The sequence below is a fragment of the Lutjanus erythropterus genome, chromosome 24 (assembly GCF_056507025.1).
Source record: "Lutjanus erythropterus isolate fLutEry1 chromosome 24, fLutEry1.hap2, whole genome shotgun sequence".
NCBI classification, from domain to species: Eukaryota; Metazoa; Chordata; class Actinopteri; order Lutjaniformes; family Lutjanidae; genus Lutjanus; species Lutjanus erythropterus.
In genome coordinates, this window is record NC_139340.1 from 12,186,717 (window position 1) to 12,210,231 (window position 23,515).

At 44.0% G+C, this 23,515-nt stretch overlaps 2 protein-coding genes across 3 annotated transcripts; one reads left to right on the top strand and one right to left on the bottom strand.

The window, feature by feature from the left end:
* Positions 1–290: 290 nt before the first annotated feature.
* On the bottom strand, positions 291–19,880 carry rp1l1a (rp1 like 1a). Its single transcript, XM_084713464.1, has 8 exons — positions 19,694–19,880; positions 14,217–14,469; positions 13,424–13,816; positions 13,077–13,341; positions 8,095–12,836; positions 5,853–6,818; positions 4,517–5,701; positions 291–3,187 (listed from the first exon to the last, which is right to left on the bottom strand). The coding sequence occupies exons 2-8, from the start codon at positions 14,448–14,450 to the stop codon at positions 2,759–2,761; spliced, it is 8,214 nt and encodes a 2,737-aa protein (XP_084569590.1). The 5' UTR covers positions 14,451–14,469; positions 19,694–19,880; the 3' UTR covers positions 291–2,758.
* On the top strand, positions 18,134–23,504 carry c24h8orf74 (chromosome 24 C8orf74 homolog). Of its 2 annotated transcripts, none has more exons than XM_084713462.1 (5): positions 18,134–18,283; positions 21,566–21,752; positions 22,339–22,562; positions 22,696–22,851; positions 22,932–23,503. In XM_084713462.1, the coding sequence occupies exons 1-5, from the start codon at positions 18,239–18,241 to the stop codon at positions 23,187–23,189; spliced, it is 870 nt and encodes a 289-aa protein (XP_084569588.1). In that variant the 5' UTR covers positions 18,134–18,238; the 3' UTR covers positions 23,190–23,503. The 2 variants fall into 2 exon arrangements, with proteins under 2 accessions (XP_084569588.1, XP_084569589.1); XM_084713463.1 differs by lacking the exon at positions 18,134–18,283 and adding an exon at positions 21,243–21,340 and having other exon boundaries at positions 22,932–23,504.
* The last annotated feature ends 11 nt before the right edge of the window (positions 23,505–23,515 follow it).

The following is a 23,515-nucleotide window of genomic DNA, read 5'->3' on the forward strand; positions in this document are numbered from 1 at the left end:
TAGTCAAGTGTAGTATACTGCCCTGAAAATGAAAAAATAGTGCTATTAGTGGTAACCACATTGGATTATTGGGAGTATTTCCTTTTCTTCCAGGTGTTGTGTGAATACAGCATTCAAAGAGGTGCTAGCAGATGTAGTTTTTAGCTTTAGAGTGGGACAGGTTAGCTCTAAGCTAAGCTAAGCTAATTGCCTGCTGGTTACAGAGTAGATTATACCAACATGAAGTAGCATGTATATACACCAATCTATTTTAGCTAGCATATACTCAGATGAAATAATATGAGAGTCACCATCGTGTGCATTCATTTTATTTATATCAGCATCATTACAGTCATATATTCATGTGCTCTAGGTACATGATGTTCACTTGGTGATGTCACAGAATGATGGACAGCCAAACAGACCAATAGCAGCATAGGCACACGCGCACCCTCTTGGTACCACAAATAGGAGGCTTTCTGTCAGACTAAGCAATAAGAGATACACATGTTTTGCTTTGTTCGCGCTCTCCTGAACACACACTCACCATTTGCAGTATAAGTACAGTTGGGGAGTAAGCCTGGAGGCCAGCTCCCTCAGCTTGGTTTGGGTTAGATTTGAGAAAATACTCCTTGGGGTCATAAAAAGTATATTTTTCCAGCATTTTCAAGAACTGCTTTGATCCATTTCAGCCTCTTTAACAGACTCTCTGACTCTGATTCTGCTGGAGAGCCACTCACAGAGAGAGAAGATGTCAAGAAACAAAAGACAGCCACTTAGCCACGATCTCGCCTCTGTTTTTGTCGATCTACCTTCATATAACCATGGATACAGTAAGGCATCAGTAACACACTTCACGCTGTTGCTCCACATGGCTGGTTATGCAAACCCCACCTGAATCTACAGCATGTAACACACACTTAAGAAAAGCTCTTGACTTCAAGCAGCAGAGAAAGGTTTACATCACCCTGAAATTCAGACGTTCGCCTCCCGGCTTTTACTTTAGATATTTATGTGTGTCAGAAACACACAGATATGCTCAGTGTTAGGCCTACATTGTGCTCTGTTGTGCAAGTTTTTCAACAGGATTCCTGGGAAAGAAATACATGTAGAATAAATGATCACAGTAATTAGACTACATAAATATAATAAGGTACAGTTAAAGAAAAGAGTTTATACATGAGCAGGTTTAAAGGGAAAGCACATTTTAAATGTCAAAAATTCAAACATAATATAGTAAAGCTACTAAAATACAGGTTGTGATTTGGATTCAAAATATTATTATTATTAATATTATTATTTTACAATTAATTCAGTTCCAAAGTGCAGCCACTTTTTGCTCTGTGCTCCAGAAACAGTTGGTACCCAGAAGAACCCTGGTCAGCTTCCTCATTTCCTGTTTCCTTATGCTATGTGCTAATCTCACCTATGCTGAAAAGAAAAGACGAGCTACACTAGCTATCAGATGTAACTAGCTAGCTAACAGTGAATGAAAGCTAAACAGTTAGCTAGAGTTTTGCTAACATTAGCTAACTTAAGATGCAACTATAAGAGCCTCGCACATAGTATATCTAAAAACAGGAAACAGGAAGGAAGACAGAGGGTTCGGCCGCACCAAGTTTTGTCAACAGTTATTGGAGCACAGAGTGAAAAGGGTTGGTACTTAGGAAAGGTACATTTTGGAATAGAAAGTACTTGAAAAGTTATTTAAAAGAATAGTTTGACATACTAAATATGCTGTTTTACTTTGTTTTTGAGAGTTGCATAAGACTGATACTACTCTCGTGTCTGTATGCTACACATGAAACTACAGCCATGAGTTGATTGGTTTAGCTTAGCTGGCATTAAGTATAGAAGACGGGGGTAGCTTGGCTCCGTCCATACGCATATTTAGCCTTAACTGGTGAACTTTGAAGTTGGAATTTTGTTGAATTTTGAGCTCTGTGTGCTAAATATGAAGCTTGGTATTGTCCAAAAGTCAGTGTGTTAATTAGTAACCTTTAGAGTTGCAGAGCCAAGCTAACTGTTTCCCCCTGCTTCCAGTCCTAACCGTCTCCTGGCTTTAGCTTCATATTTGGCGTGCAGACGTGAAAGCGGTATCACTCCTCTCATGTAACTCGCAGCAAGAAAGTGAACAAAATGTCAAACCATTCCTTTCAGGTAATCAGGTTACATCATAGAGCTTTAGTAGATTTAAACAGAAGTCTTCTTTACACTACAGACTTAAGGAAGTAGTTCAGTAGAAGCTTAGAGATGACCCTGAGAATACTGTCTTAATGAGAGAAGTCCAAAAAATAGACAGAAATTGAACTGATACATAAACCAAGTATCAATAGACGGGGTCTGAAAACACTACTGAAACAGTCGATTAACATCTAATAGTATATCTGAGGTACTTGGTATATTAATGGCTATATGAGTCAATAAACCATTAAACCTGTGGTCCACTGAACACAAAACTGAGATCACATAATTCACCCATAGGTGTCAAAATATACCTTATTCATACACATACAGTACAGGAATGAACATATCCCTTCATACATACAGTTAACTTAAAAAATATAGATATAATTCATAAATAAGGTGGTTCAAGTTTCAAGATTCTACATGTAGATCGCTGTGACTCCTCCTACACCGGATCTGGAGCGATAAAGTGCTTCGAGTGTTTCAGTCTTTTGGTTACAGTCTTTTTTTCACCTACACAATTATTCAACCTGCGAGGGGGTTTATGGGAGTCTTTGTGAAGTCTGTGAGTCTACTCCGGTTTCTGTGGGAGTCAAATGTCGTCCAGTTCCACGTCGCTCTCCTTAGGTTTGCGGCGTTTGACCCTGGCCGGCGACCGGCTCCTCCTCTGGCCTGCGCCGCCTCCGCCAGCAGCCATTTTGGGCACTTCTATAGAGTGTACAGGGTTATGGGGTGAATCTGTGTTTACGTCCTCCAGGGAGCCCGGCTGGGACTCCACGGAGGTCCTGGTGAACTGATGCAGGAGAGCACCCTCCACCTTTTTCACCCCCTCTTCCTCTTCCTCAGGCTTGACCTCCTCAACTGCATCTTCCTCACCTCCATCTTCTTTCTCCTCCTCCTCGTCTCCTGTGGTTCCAGATACCTCGCGTGCTGATTCGTCCACGCTGGTGTCACTCGGACGTTTGCCGTCGGTGTCGGAGTCTTCGGCGTCGGCCTCCTCTCCCTCAGTCACCCCCTGGCCCTGAGGATTAAACAAGATAACAGTAAATTATCTCTGAACAGTTGTAATTAACTAAATTGGGTACCACATAAGGCAGCCAAGTGTAATTACAGCTACATGTAGGATGCACAGCAAGTCTTGCAAATTAGTTTCACTTTATCAGTGCAGGAAGGCTGCTGAGCGTTTATATATCACTGTGTTTCAAATAAAATGGGAACATGCTGATTTAAAACATGAGAACTTTTTTTTATCGACAGACAATAACAGCAGACGTCCATCAGTGGAAGCTCTGCGTTGCTGCCAAACAAAACAGATTTGTTCAGTCTGTCTAATTGGATAGCCAGATTATCTTTTCCCACAGGCTTAGACTTAGTGTTCAGGGCTACAGTAGGTCAGATTCCTCTTTAAGGTACAGTACACTTTAACCCAGCAGTCATGTTCGGGCACTGCGGTGGTTAAAAATAGGAGGCATCCATAACATGAATTTACCAACTTATGTGAACAAATCTACTTAAAAAGTTACTTCAAAGTCACTGTCATTAAATTGAGATTATTTTTTTTTTCTGTGGGTTCTTCATCAATATTCAAAGCTTTCTAAGAACATGGCAGTTATTTTTGTAGTTTTGATAAAAAGTAACTGCTGACATGTGGGAACACAGCTTTGACGTTTCTGCAACATATTGCAGTCCGACGGGCCACAGCAGGATGTAAACAAACTAACAGTTTAGTGAGATTATCGTAACCACTTTATTTGGAGGTATTACAAGAAGTGTGCACACCTACAATGTAAGTTTTAATCGCTCATTGCACAGAAATACTGGCAACATTTGATTTGAAGCAGTATAAACAATGTTTCTGGAGCTGTGTGTCACTGTTCATTCACAGATTTGGGTGAAACTGGGTCATATTTTATAGAGAAAATGTTGTTTTTCCTTCTGATGTCCTCTGCCTGCTCAGCTTAAAGTCAGTGACAGAGTGTCCTGATGGACAGTAGCTTTAGTTACTTAATCTCTAACTGCTAATAAGTGCACCTGTTAGCTGCTGCTATCGAGCAATTAATCCAGACTCAGCAGCCTCCCAGTGAACAGAGAATACTGAACCAAGGTCATTTATGCGGTTTCCTGATGGAACGGTAGCTTTACTTGTTTTTTTTTTGCTTTAGACATCAGACATCTTTTTAGCACTGCCATGTTCCCAAGAGCTCTGCAGTTAATTTGTTGAGTGCATTGTTGTCGTTACTGATATAAATGATGGGTTAAACTACTAAATAATCGATGGAATTACTTTCTGTTTCATAGTTGTTGGCCTGGATTAATGCTTTGTGTTCTCTTAGTGTTTGATTGATCCTACCTGTGGCGAGGCGCTCTCCTCCTCTGATGCCTCTCTTTCCTGCTCTTCACTCTCTCCTCCTTTTGCCTCTTCATGTGACTCCTCCTCTCCGGTGCCATCATCTCCATCATCCTCATCCTCTGCCTCTGCTGAAGCGCTGACGTTTCCCTCCGCAAACTCCTCCACCGGTGTGGATTCTTCATTCTCTGCACTTTTTGCAGCATTATCATCCTCCGTTTCCCCGGATGCCTCCTCTTCTCCACTTTCCTTGGCGGTCGTTTCTTCTTCCTCTTCTTCTTCTTCTTCTTCTTCCTCAGGCTTAAATTCAGTCACTTCACACTCTTCTGCTTCTGCCCCCTCCTCTTCCTCACCTTCACCATTTTCAGTGGTCTCTCCTTCACCTGCTGTTTCATCTTTTCCTGTTTCCTTGTCACTCTCCTCTTCCCCGGTTCCTGTCTCTCCTTCATTGCCGCCTGTCTCCTCTCCATCCTCTGCGCTCTCCTCCTCTTCCTCCCCTGCTTTCTCTTCATCATCTCCTGTCTCACCCTCTCCTGTGTTGTCACTAGTTTCCTCAGCATCCTCTCCCTCTGCTGTTTCCTCCTCACCCTCTTCTCCCTCGTTTGCTTTGTCACTCTCCTCCTCATTTTTGGCACACTGGCATTGGCATTGTGCCTCCTCTTCTTCCTCCTCTGCATTTTCTGATGTCTCTTCTTCCTCCTCACCTTCCTCGCAACCTGTCTCTTCCTGCTCCTCATCACCCGCATTGTTTTCCTCTCCTCCTGCCTCTCCCTCATCTTCTTCTTTTTCTACTTCCTCATCTTCCTCTGGGATCGTCTCCTCCAAAACAACATCGGGTTTGATATCCTCTTTAGTTTCATCCTCCTCCTCTTCCTCCTCCACTACCTCTAAGTTCCTCACCTCTTCATTTACAATCTCGCTATCACCTTCCTCCTCTTCTGCAGGTGGTGGCGCAGCTGCAGGCGTGGGGCATTTCTTCAGCTGCAGTATCTTCAGGAGGTCAAAGTCCATCATCACTGGTGCTTCAGCTGCCAGCGGGTTGGTTTTGAAAGGCCGGGCAGCCATTTTCTTGCGGACACAGGCATCGCAGGGGCAGTACTCGTCATCGCTTCGCTGGTCGCTGTAGTCGCCCGTCAAGTCTCCATCACTGAGGGAGTCAGCAGTTTTCACTGACTGGTTCTTCATGACCTGAAAAATAGATCAAACATTATTTTTTGCCTTTTAAGCAGCAGTATGAAAGTATCCTAAGTATCCTAAGTCCTAATTATGGATCCTTGATTTTATGAGTGTAGATTCAGGTGACTTTTTTTCAGGTGCTGTTCAGAGGACGGTTAATTACCTTCAACATGCGACGCCTCTTCTCCGTCATGGTGGACTCCCTGGAGAGGTTCTCTCCTTTGGGCGGCCGAGGTGACCTCCCCGCTCTGCCAGCACGGCTCTGAATCTTCCTCATCTCGCGCTCGATGCTGGTCTGGATGCGCCGGCTCACTTCGTCCCTCAGCTCTGAGATCATGGTGTCCAGGATGAGGCTGTCGTCCAGGTCCCAACGCACTTTGAACTCCGCCATGGCGTTGATGTAGTGGTTCATGAACTGTTTCTCCAGCTTCTTCAGAAGGTGCAGGATCCACACCGGATCAGGGTCTTGGGATGCTTTCTTTGCCAAGGGTGCTCGCAGGACAGTCGGGGGCGTACCTGAGCTGGAGTCCTCCATCGTCTCTCGCTCATTATCAGTGGGGGATTTGGAGCTGTCGTTAGCAGAGCTCTTGTCTGATGATGAGGGGTTCTCTGTGGCTTTTGGGCTGTCCAGACTTTCAGGGACTGTACTTTCTTCTTCATTCTGTACCGATTCCTCTGCTGCATCTGTCTTAGCTTGCTCTGTGGATGTCTCCTCTGGCTCTGCCACTGCATTTCCCTCGTCCTCCTCTTCAACAACTTTCTCCGCTTCCTCATCCTCATGTACAGATTCAGCCTCATTTTCTTTGTCTTGCTTTGTGTCATCTCCACCTTGATTTCCATTGTCCTTTCCTGATCCCCCAGAGCCACTGCTCATGTCCACCCCGGATGAGGACCTCGGCGGAGTCACCTGCTCTGTACAGACGTCCTTGGTCTCCTTAGCTTCGATGTCCTTGGGTTCAGTGAGCCAGAGGGATTGAAGGATGTTCATGATGTCCTCATACTGCTGGTTCCGGTCCTTCTGTGGGTTGCTGCCAGGGCTCACTGCAGGTTCAATGAGCTGGAGCTGGGCCAGACAGTCCAAGAAGCCCCTGGCTGATGCGCTCAGTCGGCGACCATAAACTGGAGACACCTGCAGAGGACGGCACAGAATACAGGCCATGTTACATACATAATTATTCAAATAATCAATTTTAAATCTTTGCAAATTACGGCGTGTTGAAGGGCACTTGTTTCAAATGTAGGGTTGTACGAAAAATCTAAGAGGCTGCAAAAATGTATGATGGCTATGCAGAATTTTTTTTTTTCAGGTGTTTTTCTAAAGTAAGATTTTTGCCTCTCTGAATTCCTGGATAGTTTGACCTCTTCATGCTTCCATAAGCTGCCTTTCCTTGCATTGTCCCATGAATAGTGTTTTTATGTGACCTGTGCTGTGAATAAGTGGGCACTTTTTGCACTGAACTCAACTGAGTTGCATTTTTTGACTATTAATATTATATGTTTTGATATTTTTCTATCACACATACATTGACAGTTTGAGCTTTTTTTTGCACAAAGTAGTTTGACCTACTTTCTCTCTGTAGGTTTAGTTAAAGCCTCTGAACACCCACACAGGTGTTTTCAGTTTTTTTTCTGGCTGGTTAGACCTCTGCTAAGGCCTGCTAAGGCTAAAGATGGGCTTGAAGCTTGAATGGGAATTTATCAGGTCACACATCTACCAATAAGACGGATAACAGGTGCAGCAAAGCTAACAGACTGAGGATGATGTCAGTCAATTACAGTCTATACATGCCCACACAGTCTTGAGCAGAGGTCTGATCAGCCAGATTAACTGAAAATACCTGTGTGGGTTTTCACAAGCTTTAACCAAACTCAAGTCTGTTATATTTGCTATATGTTTTCAGTAGCATTTTAGTGCTAATATTTAGAATTGCAAAATACAACACAAAAAATATATTAAAGGGAAAATTCACCACTTTTTATGCAGATATCCAGTCAGTGCTGATGTCAACTGAAGCAATAAATTTCTCAGTGCGTGCTTGCAGAGCTGTGCCAGTAGTGCCTACATGTACCAGGATGCACTGTGAACATGCCTCTGACACCCATGACCATTTTGCCGTATATCACCACCCTCTCCTATAGCTATTACTTTGTTGGCAAAACATAGGATTAAGTGACAAATACTTGTTTAGCACAGCCTCTGGCTACCCAGAGGTGGACAAATCCAAGCTGAAATAATCCATAGTTCTTCCGTAACATAAACTACATCACTGTGACATCACTGGATGCAGAAAGACTAAACAGATTTTGCAGCAGGAGAACTCAGTTTTCTCGTCGATATTCACCATTAACACTGACTGGACATCGACATGAAAAATTATGAGTTTTCCTCTAAGTCATTGTCTTACCTCTGGCATGCTCTGACATCGACCCAGAGAGGTGCTGAGCAGAACTTTCATCACTGCAGCTGAGGAGTGCCAGTTCCTGGGCAGAGACTCTGCGCTCAACAGCAGGTTGTTGGGGCGAGGAGACTTCCCCTCTTCATCACCTGGAGCTGGATCTGAACTCTTCTGCTCCTCCTCTGCTGCATCACATTCATCCTCCTCCTCTTTCTCTTCTTCCTCTTCAGCCTCCACTTTCTCCTCCTGTTCCACTTTCTCCTCTTCGGGATTCTCCTCCTCCTCCTCCTTTGCAACTTCCTCTTCAGGTTTCTCTTCTTCCACCTTCTCTTGTTTCGCCTCCTCTTCTACATGCAGCTCATCACCGAGTGCAAGCATGCTGCTGTTGGCAGGAATGCTCCGCAACCAGTCACTGACAACCTCATTAGGGGAGGCATTGGGCAGACAGGCTGGTGTCAGCTCCAGCTCCTCCTGATTCTTCTCATCCCTGTTCCGCTGACATTTTACACTTTTCTCACTCCTGGGCTTGTTGCTGGTTTTGCTGGCCTTCGACTGGCAGCTTTGTGGACGTGCAGCGGCAGCAGCCATAGTTTCCTTCAGCAGGTCAGCAGCAGACAGAGAGTGAGACAGAGTGCTCTCGCTGCATGTCTCCACTTTGCTGCTTGGCCGGGTGTTGTGTACGGGACAGGGGCTTGAGGATTTGATGGATGGCTCTTTCTTTTGAGAATTGGATGTTTTGACGCTGCTGCTGGATTTGGCCTTGTGACCTTTTGACGAATCTGAGTGGGCTGAAGCTGCCGACTCAGGCCTGAGGCAACAGGGACTCTTGGAGTGGACACTGGCCGCCTTGTCTGTGTTATCTTTCTCGTCAGCCTTACCACCAGCACTTGTAGGGGACTTGCTGTGAACTTTATCACTCGCTGATGACACTGCAGATGAGGCTCTGTTGTCAGGTGCATCTGTCTTGCTAGCTTTCGCCGTTGAAGCAGACTTCACGCTTGCTGTTTCAAGCTTTTCAGCTGCTAATTTGACACTACACTTACAAGAGGACTTGTGAGACTTGCTGCTTTTGGCTGACAGTGCACTGACCGCTCTTACTGGTTTATGCTCTCCGCCTTCTTCACCTTTATCGTCACTCTCCCCTGGTGTTTCAATTTTAGGGATATCAACTGCTGGATGATTGCTAGACACATTGTTATTGGACTTTTGAGACATGGCAGACTCTGTTCTCACCGCATCCTCCTTCATGGTGGACTGCTCTGTGCTTTTGGGGACATTAGGTGTTGCTGTCTTCCCTCTGCTCTTCTTCTCAGCGTTAATGTGAAAAGAAACATTGGACTTGCCACTGTCTGAGTCCGCTGTTTCTTGGTCTTCTGGCAACCCAAGAGAAACTGACCCAGAAGAGTTTCGACTTAGAGGTTGCTCTGTGCCTCCAGACTCCCTCCTCTGTCTTTTGGTAGAGGATGATGGGATACTGGCCACCTCACTTTTTACCTCCTCATTATCTCCCTTTTTATCCACCTCCTCCTTTTCTGTCTTTGCTGAAGCGGCTCCACAGTGACATTTGGATCTACTGGATTTTGCAGAGGTTTTGGAGTGAACTGACAAGGCACTGGGCCCTCGTGTCTCTCCAGGCAACAACTGTTGCCCAGGGGATTGAGGACTGCTGGGAGGTGTCGCTGGGGATTTGGGTGACCGTGTCCTCCTAGGTGAGAGCATTTGGCCATCATCTGCTCGGTTATGATTGGACTTGTGTGATGAAACATTAGATTTTTCTGATTTGGGTGATGCAGCACTCAGTGCTCTCTCTGTTGTATCACTTCCTTCCTCATCAACCTCTTCTGGTGTTTTAATCATGACTACATTTGGACTTGGTGACACTGATTTGCGAGAAGTAGCAGACTTCACTGATAATTTAGACTTTACAGACATGGCACTAGCCACCCGCTCTTGATTTTGTGTCTCTTCGCCATTTGTCTCAACAGAAGGACCATCTGTTTCATTTGGATTTGGAGATGATGCAGTGCGGTTTGACTTCTGGGACTTGGACGACTTGGCAGAGGTGTGTGATTTCCCCGACATGGCACTAGGGCTTCTGTCCTCTGTCTTTGCTGTGTCTTTGGCTGGAGAAGCCACTCTTGAACTTGCGTCACAGTTTGTGTGGTGAGACTTTGCAGAGGAAGCTGATTTACCGGATAAAGCACTGGCAGCCCGGTCCTGAGCTTCTTCATCGTCTCCTGTATTGTCTTCAATTTCATTACAGTTGGATTTATGAGATTTAGTTGACCCTGCACTGGCTGCCCTCTCTTCATTTTCCAATTTAGCTGACAATGCGCTTTCTGCCCTTTCCTGTGGTGCCTCTTCTACTGTCCCAGTTTCTTGTTCTTCAGCTTCCCCTTGGTTCGGAGAGGCTGGAGTTTCAGACTTGCATGACTTTGATGACTTGTTAGATTTAACTGACTTGCCAGACATTTGACTTGCTGCCCTCTGTTCTAGATCTCCTCCATTTTCTGATCTGGGAGAAAGTGACCTTTCTGAAGCTTTGGTGGACTTATGGGATTTATTCGACTTGGCAGACACGTTGGACTTGGCTGACATGGCACTCGCAGCTCTCTCCTCTGCCTCAGTTCCTTCTTGTCCTCTTGCTTCGATAACAGGTTCATCAGCTGCTTTAGCACATGGAGATCTTGCACAATGACTGCAAGTAGATCTGTGAGATGTGCTGGACTTTGCTGACACATTAGATTTAGCTGATTTAGCCGACTTAGCAGACACGATACTATCAGGTCTTTCTGACTTGCCAGAAACATGAGACTTAACAGAAAGGGCACTGGGAGTTCTTTTATTTGTGTCATCCTCCTCCTCAGCTGTATTATCAGTGGGGGAGGCCACCTCAATATTTGGTCTGGTCTTGGTAGAAGCACCAGATTTGGCTGACATGGAGCTAAGTGGTCTCTCTCCACCGTTCTCTCCCTCTGCTTCCTCTCTTGTCTTGATGTCAGGAGCCTCAGCCGTGCCACTGTAGTTCGTCTTGCGAGACTTGTTGGACAGAGCCGACATGGCACTTGGGCTTCTATCCTCTTTTTCTGCTGGAACTCCAGTGCTGCCATTACAGTCAGACTTGTGCGACCTCTTTGACCTGTGGCTCGTGGCTGAAGCTGCACTAGGAGCCCGTTCTTCCTCTTTTCCTGTTACCTCAGGATCAGACATTGGGCCCTCCAGGACATTTGATATTGCAGAGAGGCGCCCATGGTTAGTGAGGTTGGTCTTGTTGGATTGTGTCGACACAGCTGAGTCATCTGAGCCATCATCATCACTCCCAGTATTGGCATTCTCTTGGTTGGAGAGGGGTGTGGAAGGCTTGGGAGATGCTGGCTGGGAACGATGGGACCTCTGTGATGCTCTGCTATTAGAAGCAGAGCTGACCCCACGTTTGCAGCCTCCACAGTTAGGACACACACTAGATGCCCTTGAGTGCAGAGAGCCTGTGTGACCAGACAAGCCACTAACGACCCGCTTTATCTCCTCATCCTCATCATCTGCAGCACCCTCTTCCTCTGAGTTTGGGATGTTGGCTTTGCCGGACCTGCAGGAGGCTCTGCTCGTTTTGGATTTGGAGCTGGGAGCTCGATCCATCTCCTCTGCCTCAGCTGTTGAGTGTGGGGTGGCTGCACCACAGTGACAGGAGGAGGCTGCAGATACAGCCCTGCTTCCTCTCTCTTCCCTATCCTCATGCTTGTCATGTTCGGTAGAGTGGACGGAGGCATTGGTGGTTGGTTCATCATTTGGGTGATCCTCACAGTTTGGGGTTGGGGATGGTTCATTGCTATGACAGCATTCTGAGGCGCTGGGTGGCAACTCATCATCCTGGTCCTCTTTCAATGACTGCAAAACCTGTGAAGAACTGCTGACTGCAGACAGTGGACGTTCTTCCTCTACTGACTTCCGGCTCAGTGGTCGTAGGTTGCTATCCACAGCAACTACCTCACTGCGGCTGCAGCACCGGCTCATCCTGTGCACCTCTACATGGGTGTCTCCATCCTGCTCCACCGCAACTCTGCGCTCAACCTGCTCCGTCACACACATCTCCTCCTGGACCAGCTGGCTCTGCTCTGAACCTGAGCCTCCGCCGCAGTTGGTGAGTCGGGCTCGACAGCGCACCACCCGCCTGGAGTTACATGATGAAGAAGAGCTGGAAGAGTGTGTATGTCTCATCATGTGGCTGGATGTATGTGGGGGAGGGATAGGAGGCTGTTTGTGGCTGTGTACTGGATTTTCCCACAAGTCATACTGCTGCTCCTGTCTCTGGTAGCAGCAGGGGCAGTGGTTCGCCTCCGAAACTCGCTGCAGAGGTTGGCTGGAATAATCCACAACCTCTGGGTCGAAGGATGTGGAATCAGGGTCGGAACAGCTCTCTGATTGGCCCTGCTGCAGGTAATGGGGCTGGGCCTGGCTCAGGGGGCAAGATTCATTGCTCAAAGATGGGGATTTTTTAATCTGTGTGGACCACTGGAGGGTCTCGTCATTCTGTAGGCGAAAACGCACCCTCATCTCCACTGAGAGGCTGCCGTCTTTATTGACCAGGACACGCTTTTCAATGTCTTCATTTGCAATAGCTGGTCTTGCATGGGAGTAGGTGCTGACACCATTGCCGTATGACTTCTCTGAAGACAAGGAGAAACGGGTGGAGCGGTTTGAGGAATCTGACCGAGGGTGGATGATGCTTTTTTTGGTTTCCAGACCAAAGTTAACTGAATGGAAAGAGAAAAAAAACAAATATAAATGTAATGTATTTTACTTTTTCTTATTCTTTCAACTAGTTTAGGCTTCCAAGTTGAGTAAGCTTGGTACCTGGGAGAACCTTGATCAACTTTCTCTTTTCCTGTTTCCCATTTTTAGACTGAGGGTCCACTGGGACTGCCAAGCTTTGCAAAAGCTCCAAGCTTTTAATTGGAGCACAGGGCAAAAAGGAGTGGGATTTGACAACTTACCATTTTTCTTGCTTTCATGTCCTTCACTGTACTCGCTGGCTCTGGACTGAGCACCATGAGGTGGGGATCTTATTCCTTGAGTAGCAGGAGATCTGGCCCCGTTTCCAGGGGTCCTGGGACCAAGACCAGGGGACCTGGTGCCCAGACCAGGCAGTTTTTCCTCAGAGCTCTTCCTGATAAAGTTCACCAGCATTGGACTGAAGGCTTCCCGGCCGACACACACCAGCACACCAGGACAAGTTATCAGGCTCTGCACGCTGTCAATCTGGAAGCAAATGTACACAGTGTCACAGAGTGTTGTCTGCAATAAATCATGGCCATGTCTTCAAAAACAAACCACTTCTTACCCTGCGTCCCTCTGCAGTGTAGAGTTTCCGGACATGAAACTGCATCACCTCCGACACCTCATCTAGAAAGGCCCTCAGGCTCCTGGTTGACCTCCTGCTCAGCACCACGCTCCTCCTCATGCCCGGCTCGCTGTTCTTCACCAGCAGGATCCGCCGCTGCCTGTAAGGCAAATGGCCGGGCGGTGTCGCGGACGAGGTTTCGGGCCGGTGGGGCCTGTGACTGTGATGGTACCAGATGTTTTGCCGTTTGCTGGCCAGCTCCATGTTGACTGGCTTTGCGTGCCGCCGGTCAGAGCAGAGGTAGCAGCCGCCGTCCTGGAGCTGCTCCAGGTGTTTGATGGTGTGTATGCCGCGGGGAGTGGTCACAGTCCGCACACCGAATGGCAGGGGCACCTGTATGATACACATGTGCATGCATACTTTATATACAGCATATATATGCATTTACCTGTTTATTTATACATTGTGTACTTAGCATATATTTTGTTAAATTAAAGCTCTTTTTGTATGTGCACATTAAAGTTTTGTGTGCAATCGGATGACTGAACTTAAAAGTTGAGTAAGCAAATTGGTGTTTACAGTGCAAAGTTTTAGTTAGAAAAGGTTTAAATGTTTTAGAATGAGAAGTTTTCCCTAATGAATAAGAGGATTGTCTCTTAACAGATGAAAGTTTAAGGACGTAGAGTGAATGCTGTTGCCAAGTTGAAAAGATTAAAGTGCGGCACAGGTGCATCATCACAGTCAGCTTCAAAAGAAATCTCCACATCACAGCTCTGACACCCGTCACACTAACCTTTTGGGAAAGGTCGTCCAGCAGGGCGTCGAAGCATTTGAAGCTGCGCTTGTGGACCGCCATCCTGATGCCCCCGAACTGGCTGTCCCCGCTTTTGTAGAAGGTGATCCGCTTGGCTGGGGCGGCTCTGGTCACATGAGCGAGACGTGAGTTGGAGAGATGTGGCGGGGGGAGGGGTGAGGCATGTTTAGATGGGGGGCGGGGGTCCCACATCCCTGCCTGGACCGAATGCATGCTGCGATCTCACACACACCTGAAGGATAGAATCAAGAGAAATTGTTATGTGTGTTATGTGTTTTGTCACCTCCGTGCCTGGCTAATTACTTAAACTAAACACACATACAAATTATTCATTTTTTCAGTTTATTATTATCTTTGCCTTTCGTTTTTCTGTTGACGCATTTTCTAATCACGTTCACAAGGTCACAACTCCTAATCAGGGTGTTTGACTGAGGATTCAGGACAGGACATCCACTAACAGGACTATCTGACACCTAAGGGTGTTACATGTGTCATTTGGCTGTAACAAGGGAAGCATTTTGTCCAAAGTCATTTCCAAATCAGGCCTGCAAGCTTCCAGCTGAATGGCATGCGATATGATTAAACTAGAAATGTTTTCTTGCATTCTTTCCTGCACTGAATGGCTGTCATGCCTATAGATTTCCGGTAATTAATTAAAATAAATGTTCTTTGCGAGCTTCTTTCATCTCTAAATAAAACACATCAATATATGCTGAATATACCACCATTTGGCTGAAAGAGCAGACCACTGATGCTCACTTTTAGTCCGTGTCTGGACAAAAGATCCATGAAGTGTGCAGTTTTCAACAGCAAACAGTTACATAATGTAAACTTGTGATATCAAATGCACTTCCATACATGTGCACATGCACAGAATATAGATGTTAAAGACAGAGCTTCCCACAGCCTTCTATATTTAGTGGCGTGGCCTAGCACAGGGCGAGAAATCCTATTTGGAACGGACGTAAAACGTTTCTGTCCTGCTTCTGAACAGCTTGCATAATATCTAAACAGTGCATAATTCACACTTTGTCTTCGCTCACAATTTACTGACTGACAAAGTAAAACAAAAAATAGTACTTTTCTTTGTTTTGGAAGGTTTCACAGGTATGTGTGTATTTGGTTAACTGTAGTTAGACACATCCTCACAGAGCTTATTATATAGTTTCCTTCATTTCTGAATAAAAGACGCAGGTCTGATTATAGACACTGGATTTTTAAATAATAAAATCACTTTTAAATTAATATTTTATGTCAGATTACTGATCATTATTGTGAAATAAACCCCGACCGTGTGATTTAGGACCCTGATGCGACTTGTAAATAAAACCAAGTTCAGAGTTAAGCTTAGAAACAAATCACATCTCTGACATGAGAGGTGGTACAGGTGACTTCATCAGGACTGGTAAAGCTGCAGTCAGCTAGGTTGGCATCATTTTGCAAATGTTCCATTATGACCTTTAAGCATTATGCAATTCAAGGAATCTGAGTTAAAAAATGGACTTCTGCTCCTCCTCTTGGCTCCGTTTTCAGACTTTAGAAAAATCTACCTAGCGACAGATGACTTTACAGGTGAGATAGTTGATTGTTGCGTCCTCAAACGCCAGTATTTCACAACCTGGGAATAAGACTCAACAATCAACCAACTTACTGCACCTTTAACTAGGATGACTTTCAATCAGCTATGAAAAAGGTGAATGTCATCAGGCTTAGCGGGCCTTTAATTCTTTCGAGGCTAGACTACAGGCCAGATCACTGCTCTTAGCTGTTTGACTCTCCCAACGTGACGCTGTGCTCCTTTAATCCCTTCAGCTTGGTCTCTCTTAACAACTTCACACCTAAAATATCACGTCAGCCATGTGATTTCGAACTGAATGTTTAACTTCATGATTTTTTTTTTTTTAATGAGTTGTGGCAGCAAGTGATTGGTTTCCACGGTGACACAGCACAGACGAATAGTTCTTGAATCTCATTCAGACGAGCTGTGAGACTGACTGAGATAATCCATTCGAATAATAAATTTGAAGTGGGTGACGAGGTTGCTCAGAGGACACATGAAGCTATTTATGGTCCAATCGTTACAAAAGACAGAGCGAAACAGTGACGAAGGAGAGTAAAATTAGCTGCTGGACTGAAAGTAGGCCTTAACTTTTACATTTAGAACTCAGCTTTCAATTATTTTCCTTGCTGAGGCCTGAAAACAAGCCTGTGAACATCCATTTCAGAGATAGTCTCATGAAATTACAGTTTTATTATCACAGTTTACATTTTCTAAGATTTAGGAGACAATAAATGATGCAAAACACCATTAACAGCATTAAGTTGGAGAACTTTTTAAGATAAAACATACTTAATAAATAATAAGATATAACATCAATTGTAGAACCATTTTTAGCACATTATATCACCATATATTATTTTCCACTATGCAGTTATCACTATATATTAACTACAGACCCATATTTATAACTTTAATGTCAATTAAATAACCATTTTTACCACTTTTCATAATTTAAGACTTTTTAAAATAAATTAAGAACAGTTTCTACCACTAATTTGACCACTTAACAGTTATTTTTTACAAGCATAAACGCCATTATTGCACCAGTTTACTCACATATTCAGGAAACATGATCCAAAGAGATGTGAAAAAGCTGTTCCTGTCCGTGCAGGGTCTGACCACTCGAGTCAGACCAGGAGTTAGGCCTATATGTTTGAATGTGTGCGAATGTGTGCCGTCTCTGCAGGTTGAGTCATGCACTGAGATGCACAGCAGAGCCCCTGGTTCCACAGCTCTCGGGGCAAAATGGCAGTTGGTAATCGGGCTCACACACGGGGGAGGGAGGGGGCGGACGGACAGAAATGAGGAGAAGACGGGAGGAGGGGAGGGCTAAGGATAGAACCAAAAGCCTGCTTAAGGACCTGTGTGTGTGTGTGTGTGTGTTGGGTTGCTATGGTGAGGCCAAGATGGTGGTGATGTTCTTATGCATGCTGCACCTGACCTCTTGGAGAAGAAACACATGCTAATTTGCAGTTTTGATTGAAATTTTTATTGTAATCACAGACAAAAAATATGAAAGGTAATTTGGTTGTTTGTTAGATTATTGTTTCTTTGTTATTAAAATGTTCCTAAAGTTTACCTTGTTTAAGTAAAGGGTAAGTAAGGGTTTTTTATCATTTTTAGGGATAAAATTTTCAGATTCTCGATGTTAGGCTGCTGCTCTGTCTCTGTGGCCTTGCTTGTGGTCTGGTGTGTGTGTGTGTGTGCGTCAAAGTGAGGGAACATCTAAAGCTTTTACTTTGAAATCAGAGATCTTAGGCACATTTTGCTCCCTCTGTCATGTTTATGTGTCTCCTTTCTGACACACACACACTCACATGGTTGTAGTCAGAGAGGATTGTAATTACAGACAATCTGTCTGACAGCAGGGAGCCTCCTGTTTAGAAATCACTGAAAACACCAACTGCTCCTATTGAACTGCGTCACGGCAAACTAATTAGTAACAATGGAGGAGTGGTGGAAAAAAAAAATCGATGATGACCGGTGGGTTATCACGCCATTAACAGGAGCAAAAAACAATTACGATTGATTTTTACACTTCATATTTTCACTCTGTTGTTGTCTTATCCCTATTTTGTTTAAACCTTTTTCAGTGAACATGCATTTTAGGGCAAAAAGCTGTATTTGAGTATAACCTTTTGTAGAAAAACAAATTCTAGCTGTGCAGGTGTTGTGTAATGTAGCTTGTGGACAGGCGACCTTTTTCACAGCCGCCATATTGATATGAAACAGAAGGGTAAACACAGCTGTTACCCATGATACTAACTAATGCCATCTGACTGTGTTTGACCTGAACGCAACAGAGGCTTAATTAGTTTTATTGGTAACACCTGTGTTTACCCTCCTATTTCATATCAATATGGCTGCTGTGGAAAAAAAAGGTTAAACATGTAAATTTGTCTCACTGTCACAGGAGCAAGAAAAGTGACGAAATAGGGAGATGTCATCAGTCATGCAGAGTCCCGAGAGGAGCTGCAATCAGGCAGTAAGTAAAGTATTTGTCTGTATAAAATTTAAATAATACATACAATCAGATAGTAAAACCTGTTCTGCATTTAAATTGGTGACAAAATATGTTGCCAAAAAAGTGTAGAAACAAGTGTCGTAAAGTAAAAAGGTGTAATGTGCAAGAAAGAAGCATCTTTTTGTCACGGCCAGCCATGTTTTTTGTTTACTTTTGGTGTCGTGCACTCAGAACTCTTCAAAGTTAATAATGACAATAAGTAATGACCAGTCTGTGTCATTATTTGATATTAAAAAACATAAATATACAAGATAAGCGAACAGTTAACATGTCTTATATGCTTAAAGTTGGATTATGAAAGAATTTTTTGAGGAAAAACACTGCAAAATGAATTGATTAATTCTGGCAGCTCTCAAGGTTCTGACTCTCAAAATAAATCTACAGAATAAGAACAAGGTTGAAGAACTTTTGTTGCAAAAGAAACAATCTGAAGGATTATTCGTAGCCCTTCAAACGTTTTAATTCAATCAAAGCAACGTCTCCTGCGGCTGTTCAGGGACACCATATTGTGACATTAACTGGAGGCTCTTTAAAATCAAGTTTTCAAACAAACGAAACGAAAATAATCTCATTAATTTATCTTTTCCGATCTATAATGCATTCTTTCTTTGCTTTTGAAACCACGAAGGGCAATTTATACAACTTATTATTTACATTTACAGGGCAAATTATTACATAATTCATATTTATGTAACTCCTTATTTCATCAACATTTATCTGCTTCACAGCTTTAATGAAAGACAGACAGAGGGAGTAGGTGGGCCCTGGAGGATTCTGGGTAGACAGGAAGTCAGGGATGAGTAGTTCCTGTGCTGACAGGAGCCAGGCATCAAAGTGAAGCATCAGGCAACAGCTCTCTGGAAAACTAGTGGGAATTCTTTGTGGATAAATCAAGGAAATCATTACTGCTGCAGTGCTGACATTACACTTCATCCTGCAGCAAATTTAACAACCAACACTCGAGTTTTATTAGATACTGAATGATAAAACTCACTTTTCTTCTCCTTTAAAACTGAACCAAAACTAACTGGAGTTCTGTGAATGCTGAAGCTAATTGGTTCAGTCAGCGGGACAAAAGAAGAAGAAGAAAGCAGAGGAGAGATTATATGCTCTCTGTCTCTCATCCCATTAACAGGTGCATGTGTGACTCACCTGATCCTCACAACTGGATCACACAGTGCGCATACTGAGCCTACAGGCCGATGTAAACAGTTATAAATAGAGTTATGAAATGTCTCCATACATAAACAACTCGCATACACAGGTGGGGACAAAGACATTGACCCCCCCCGCTGCAGATCTTATAGTTTAAAGGTGCATTTTGTTGTCCAGCAGCGGGAGTTTGAGGGAAAATAAAGAGGTCAGTCTTACCGTTATGGACGCATATCGACAGCAGTGATGGAAGATCAATGGTCGATTATAGATCCAGAATTGAAAAAAAAACCCAAAAGAAATTCAGATGAGATGTTGAGGTGAGCTTGGACAGACATGTGTTGGACCGCTCTGTCTCACACACATCAGCCAGAGTAGCGCCGCGCGTCCGCCAGTGTTCCCCCGGAGAGCGGAGATATGAAGCGCATGTTCTGACGTGCGTCAAGGCAGCGGCTTCAGCACCGGAAGTACACGGATTTGGACTTTCAAAGTAAAGACAGAGTCTAATAGATTTTAAATATTTATTTTCTATATATATTATCTAGGTAATATATTTCATGTATTATTATTATTATTATTATTATTATTATTATTATTATTATTATATTTTATTATATGTATTTTTTTAATTTTCAAAACCATTTAACAGTGTACGATGGTTTGGCGTCACCTTTAATATATGACTGTAGCAGTGGCTCCCAAACTTTCCAGTGTCCAGGGTCCCCACAAGCAAGAGGTGGACATGAGACCACGGACCCCCAATTCATCTTAAGGAATCCACTGTTCCACAATGCTCTGTTATTTATAAGCTCGATGATAAAACCATAAGGTGTCATAATCAATAAATGTAAAAAAAAAAAAAAAAAAAAGGATTGGACTATAAATTCAATCAAAATAATAGAAAAGTATATATATAATATGATATAAATTAATAAATTTATAGATACAGTTTCCTAATGTGTTTCTTCTCAGATAAGTGAGCCAAAATGATTTCTTTACCCATTCTGTTCTTCTGCCCAACTAACCTTTTTTCAAATATAAAGCATGTTATTTATCAGTTAAATTCAGATTCGCCTATCTAATGTGATTAATATACATCATTTTCAAAAAGAGCTTTTAAAAATTTATACAACTGCATAGACTGGTAATTCAACTTTTATTTTTAAATGCACGACCGGAAATGCGTTATTTCTGACATGGCTACCTTGACAAAATCCCCATCCGTTATCTTAAGTGAGAAAACCCTCTTTACTCTTTCTTAAAGAAGCATACGAGAGAGGGGGGGGGGGCAGGCGGAATAAGAGAAGAAGAGGGAAGAAATGATGAGGAGGTAGAGGAACGGGGTGAAGAGGAAGAAGAAGAAGAAGAAGAGGAGGAGGAGGAGTGGGATTCACGTTAAAGAGGATTAGACCTGAGCCATCTGTGACCCCGGACTGATGATAAACCTGGTTACAGCTCCACTTCTACTGTTCTCTAACAAACTTACACACAGTTTGAGAGCCTTTGTCGAATAAAACAAAACTCTGAATTAACAGGTGTCAGCTGAACTCATCAGGCAAATAACTGCGATTATGTCAGAAAAATTTGTAGATAATTAATTAATTAAATATTAAACTATTTCCCTTCACTTTTCAATTTTCTATTTCATATTTAACAAGTCAGAAACAGAAAAATATAGCTCTGTTCCACAATGAATCTGTATGCGGTCCCTCTATCAGCAGCTGTACGTCTTGCGTACCTGCCACGTAAGCACGCACAACCTACGTACCCGCGTCCGTTTCCAATGGCAACCAAGCGCGCCTGTGTCGCTTATCAAGGATGGATTCCCTTACAGAGAGTGAGATAGCACAGATAGCGAGGCAGCAGGTAGGCGAGCAATCAATTAACACCTGGATTATATTAATGTTCAATAAAAAAGAGACTGTCGTGTTATTATGGTGCTTTCAAAGTCTGCAGGAATTTTAAATACGAACATAAAGGACGATTCCGCATAATGAGTACTGTTACTTTTTATGTATATTGTGTTGATATTGTATTTTAAGTTGTGTGTGTAGGAAAAGTGAGGAGTGTCTCTGTGTTTGTCTGTGATAGAGAGACGCCGGTGTGCAGAGGCTCAGCCGTCACTTCTCCTGGCCTGAGTTCTGTGATGAACGGCAGTGCTTCCATCAGGAGTTTGTGTACGACGTCGCCATGTTCGCCGCGGCCCGTGGCTTCTCCTGGCCTGACGTCATCCGGACAGCTGTGCTCGCCAAAGGCCTCTTCCCACAGCTGGACGACGGTCAGAGCAAACATCAGTGTACTTTGTAGAAGCCGTGCAGGTGACACAGTGCTTCACCTGGAGGCCACGATCAAGGACCTTTAACACAGCCATCACAGAGAGAACTGAGAGCAAAAAAGGCTTAATTTGCCACTGACTCAGCCTATTATTATGTTTTTGAATTTTTGCTACAATAAGTGGTGTTGAAATGAAATCTCCAGGCTCTTTGTTCATGCAACTGCATGGCTACACAAAAGAAATTAGGTTCAAATTGCCTGTGATGTGGGTGAAGTTCAAAGTTGTATCTGTTTTAAAAAGCTTGTACTGCAGAGCACTTTTCTGCACAAAACTCACACAGATGCCTGGATCATCTAGTATTGATGTTCTTTTCTACCCTGAAACCCAAATTTGAGTGAGTCATTTCCAGTGAGTCATCTCTTGTGTCTTATTAAAACATTCCTCACGCAGTGTTATTAATGCAGCTCCATTACACTCAGGACTGGTAGCTATTCTGGGCTTCTTCACTAAGCCACAGAGCACAGATTTGATCTTATTTTGCTGAGGTTTGGTTTAATACAACTCCACTTTATTGTGTTCTATCCATCAGGTCTGGACGCACCCAAACTGTTGTCCTTGCTGAGAGACGTGCTGTTTGAGTGTTTGCCAAACCTTAAACCTGTCCACCGACACGAGTTCACCCGGTTCCTCGCAGACACCTGCATCACCCGGCGGAGGCTTTTCCAGGCGGTGGTGGGTGGAGGTGCGGACTTGTCCATTGCTCAGCTACACTTGGAGGTGGAGCTGCCGCCCACACCCTGTCCTCTAGCACAGGTAACAAAACCCTCAGTGGTAGCAACAAGGTGGCTGTACAGATGGGGCTCAAATATCTGATGATGCCGCAATGAACTGATGGGTCTAAACTTAAGTGCCCCCTACTGATCAGTGGACTCTACTTATACTGCAGGGCACAGATGTGCATGAGTGGGAGCATCAGCGGCAACAAACTGAGCTCACCTCCATGTTGCTTCAGAAGGAGAAAGAGCTGAGGGAGCTCCGAGATGGGAGCAGGGTCACTCTGGAGGAGGTTGACATTCCTGAGGATGAGCAACTGGATAAAGAGGTACAGAACAGAAAACCAGTGAGAGCATTTGGCAGTGTGTTTCATGACTTCACTCGCATCACATCTGCCTTTCTTTGTAGGGGGTTTTGGCGCTGGTTCGTGCAGCGGTGAGGGCCACAGAAGACCAGATGATGGCCAGTCTGAGCCGAGAGGCCTCCCTGCTCAGCGACATCCTGCAGATCAAACTGCAGCAGGCGGCATTGGCCACCAGGAGGCACCACATTCCTGTTTCTTCCAGTACAGGTCACATCGCCTCACATCCAGGCACTCCAGCAAAGGCAAAGCCACACTCAGGAAAAACAAAAACAGGACTGAAGGAGTCTGGAAACACATTGTGAGGACAGAATTATTTAATCCTTTTGGTTAAATTATTTAATCCAACAATTTTAATCTCTCTTGCTTGTGTTTCTGTTGTACTGCTGCTTTATTGTCCAGTGTGGGATAACCTATTATTGTCCATTTGTGGGCTACTGTACTGGAAATCAGGTTAATTCTAAAAAAAAAATGAGACCAGACTTCTCAACTACATTGAGGTTCATGTGCACATGCCATGTTTGTGAGTGTTAATGAAGATAAAATCATAAGAACTGGTTTCATACAAGTATTTATTTTAAAAAAAATTAATTCTTTTGATTTGACAGAAAAATCTGGAAAAGAATGACAT

Bases quoted from the DNA above. Each gene is read 5' to 3' on its own strand.
- c24h8orf74 (XM_084713463.1), top strand. From the start codon at position 21,293: ATGGATTCCCTTACAGAGAGTGAGATAGCACAGATAGCGAGGCAGCAG. The intron at 21,341-21,565 runs GTAGGCGAGCAA...TGTCTGTGATAG, and splicing joins CACAGATAGCGAGGCAGCAG to AGAGACGCCGGTGTGCAGAG. The intron at 21,753-22,338 runs GTCAGAGCAAAC...TCTATCCATCAG, and splicing joins CTTCCCACAGCTGGACGACG to GTCTGGACGCACCCAAACTG.
- rp1l1a (XM_084713464.1), bottom strand. From the start codon at position 14,450: ATGCATTCGGTCCAGGCAGGGATGTGGGACCCCCGCCCCCCATCTAAA. The intron at 13,817-14,216 runs GTTAGTGTGACG...TGTATCATACAG, and splicing joins TGGACGACCTTTCCCAAAAG to GTGCCCCTGCCATTCGGTGT. The intron at 6,819-8,094 runs GTAAGACAATGA...CGTCCTCTGCAG, and splicing joins GATGTCAGAGCATGCCAGAG to GTGTCTCCAGTTTATGGTCG.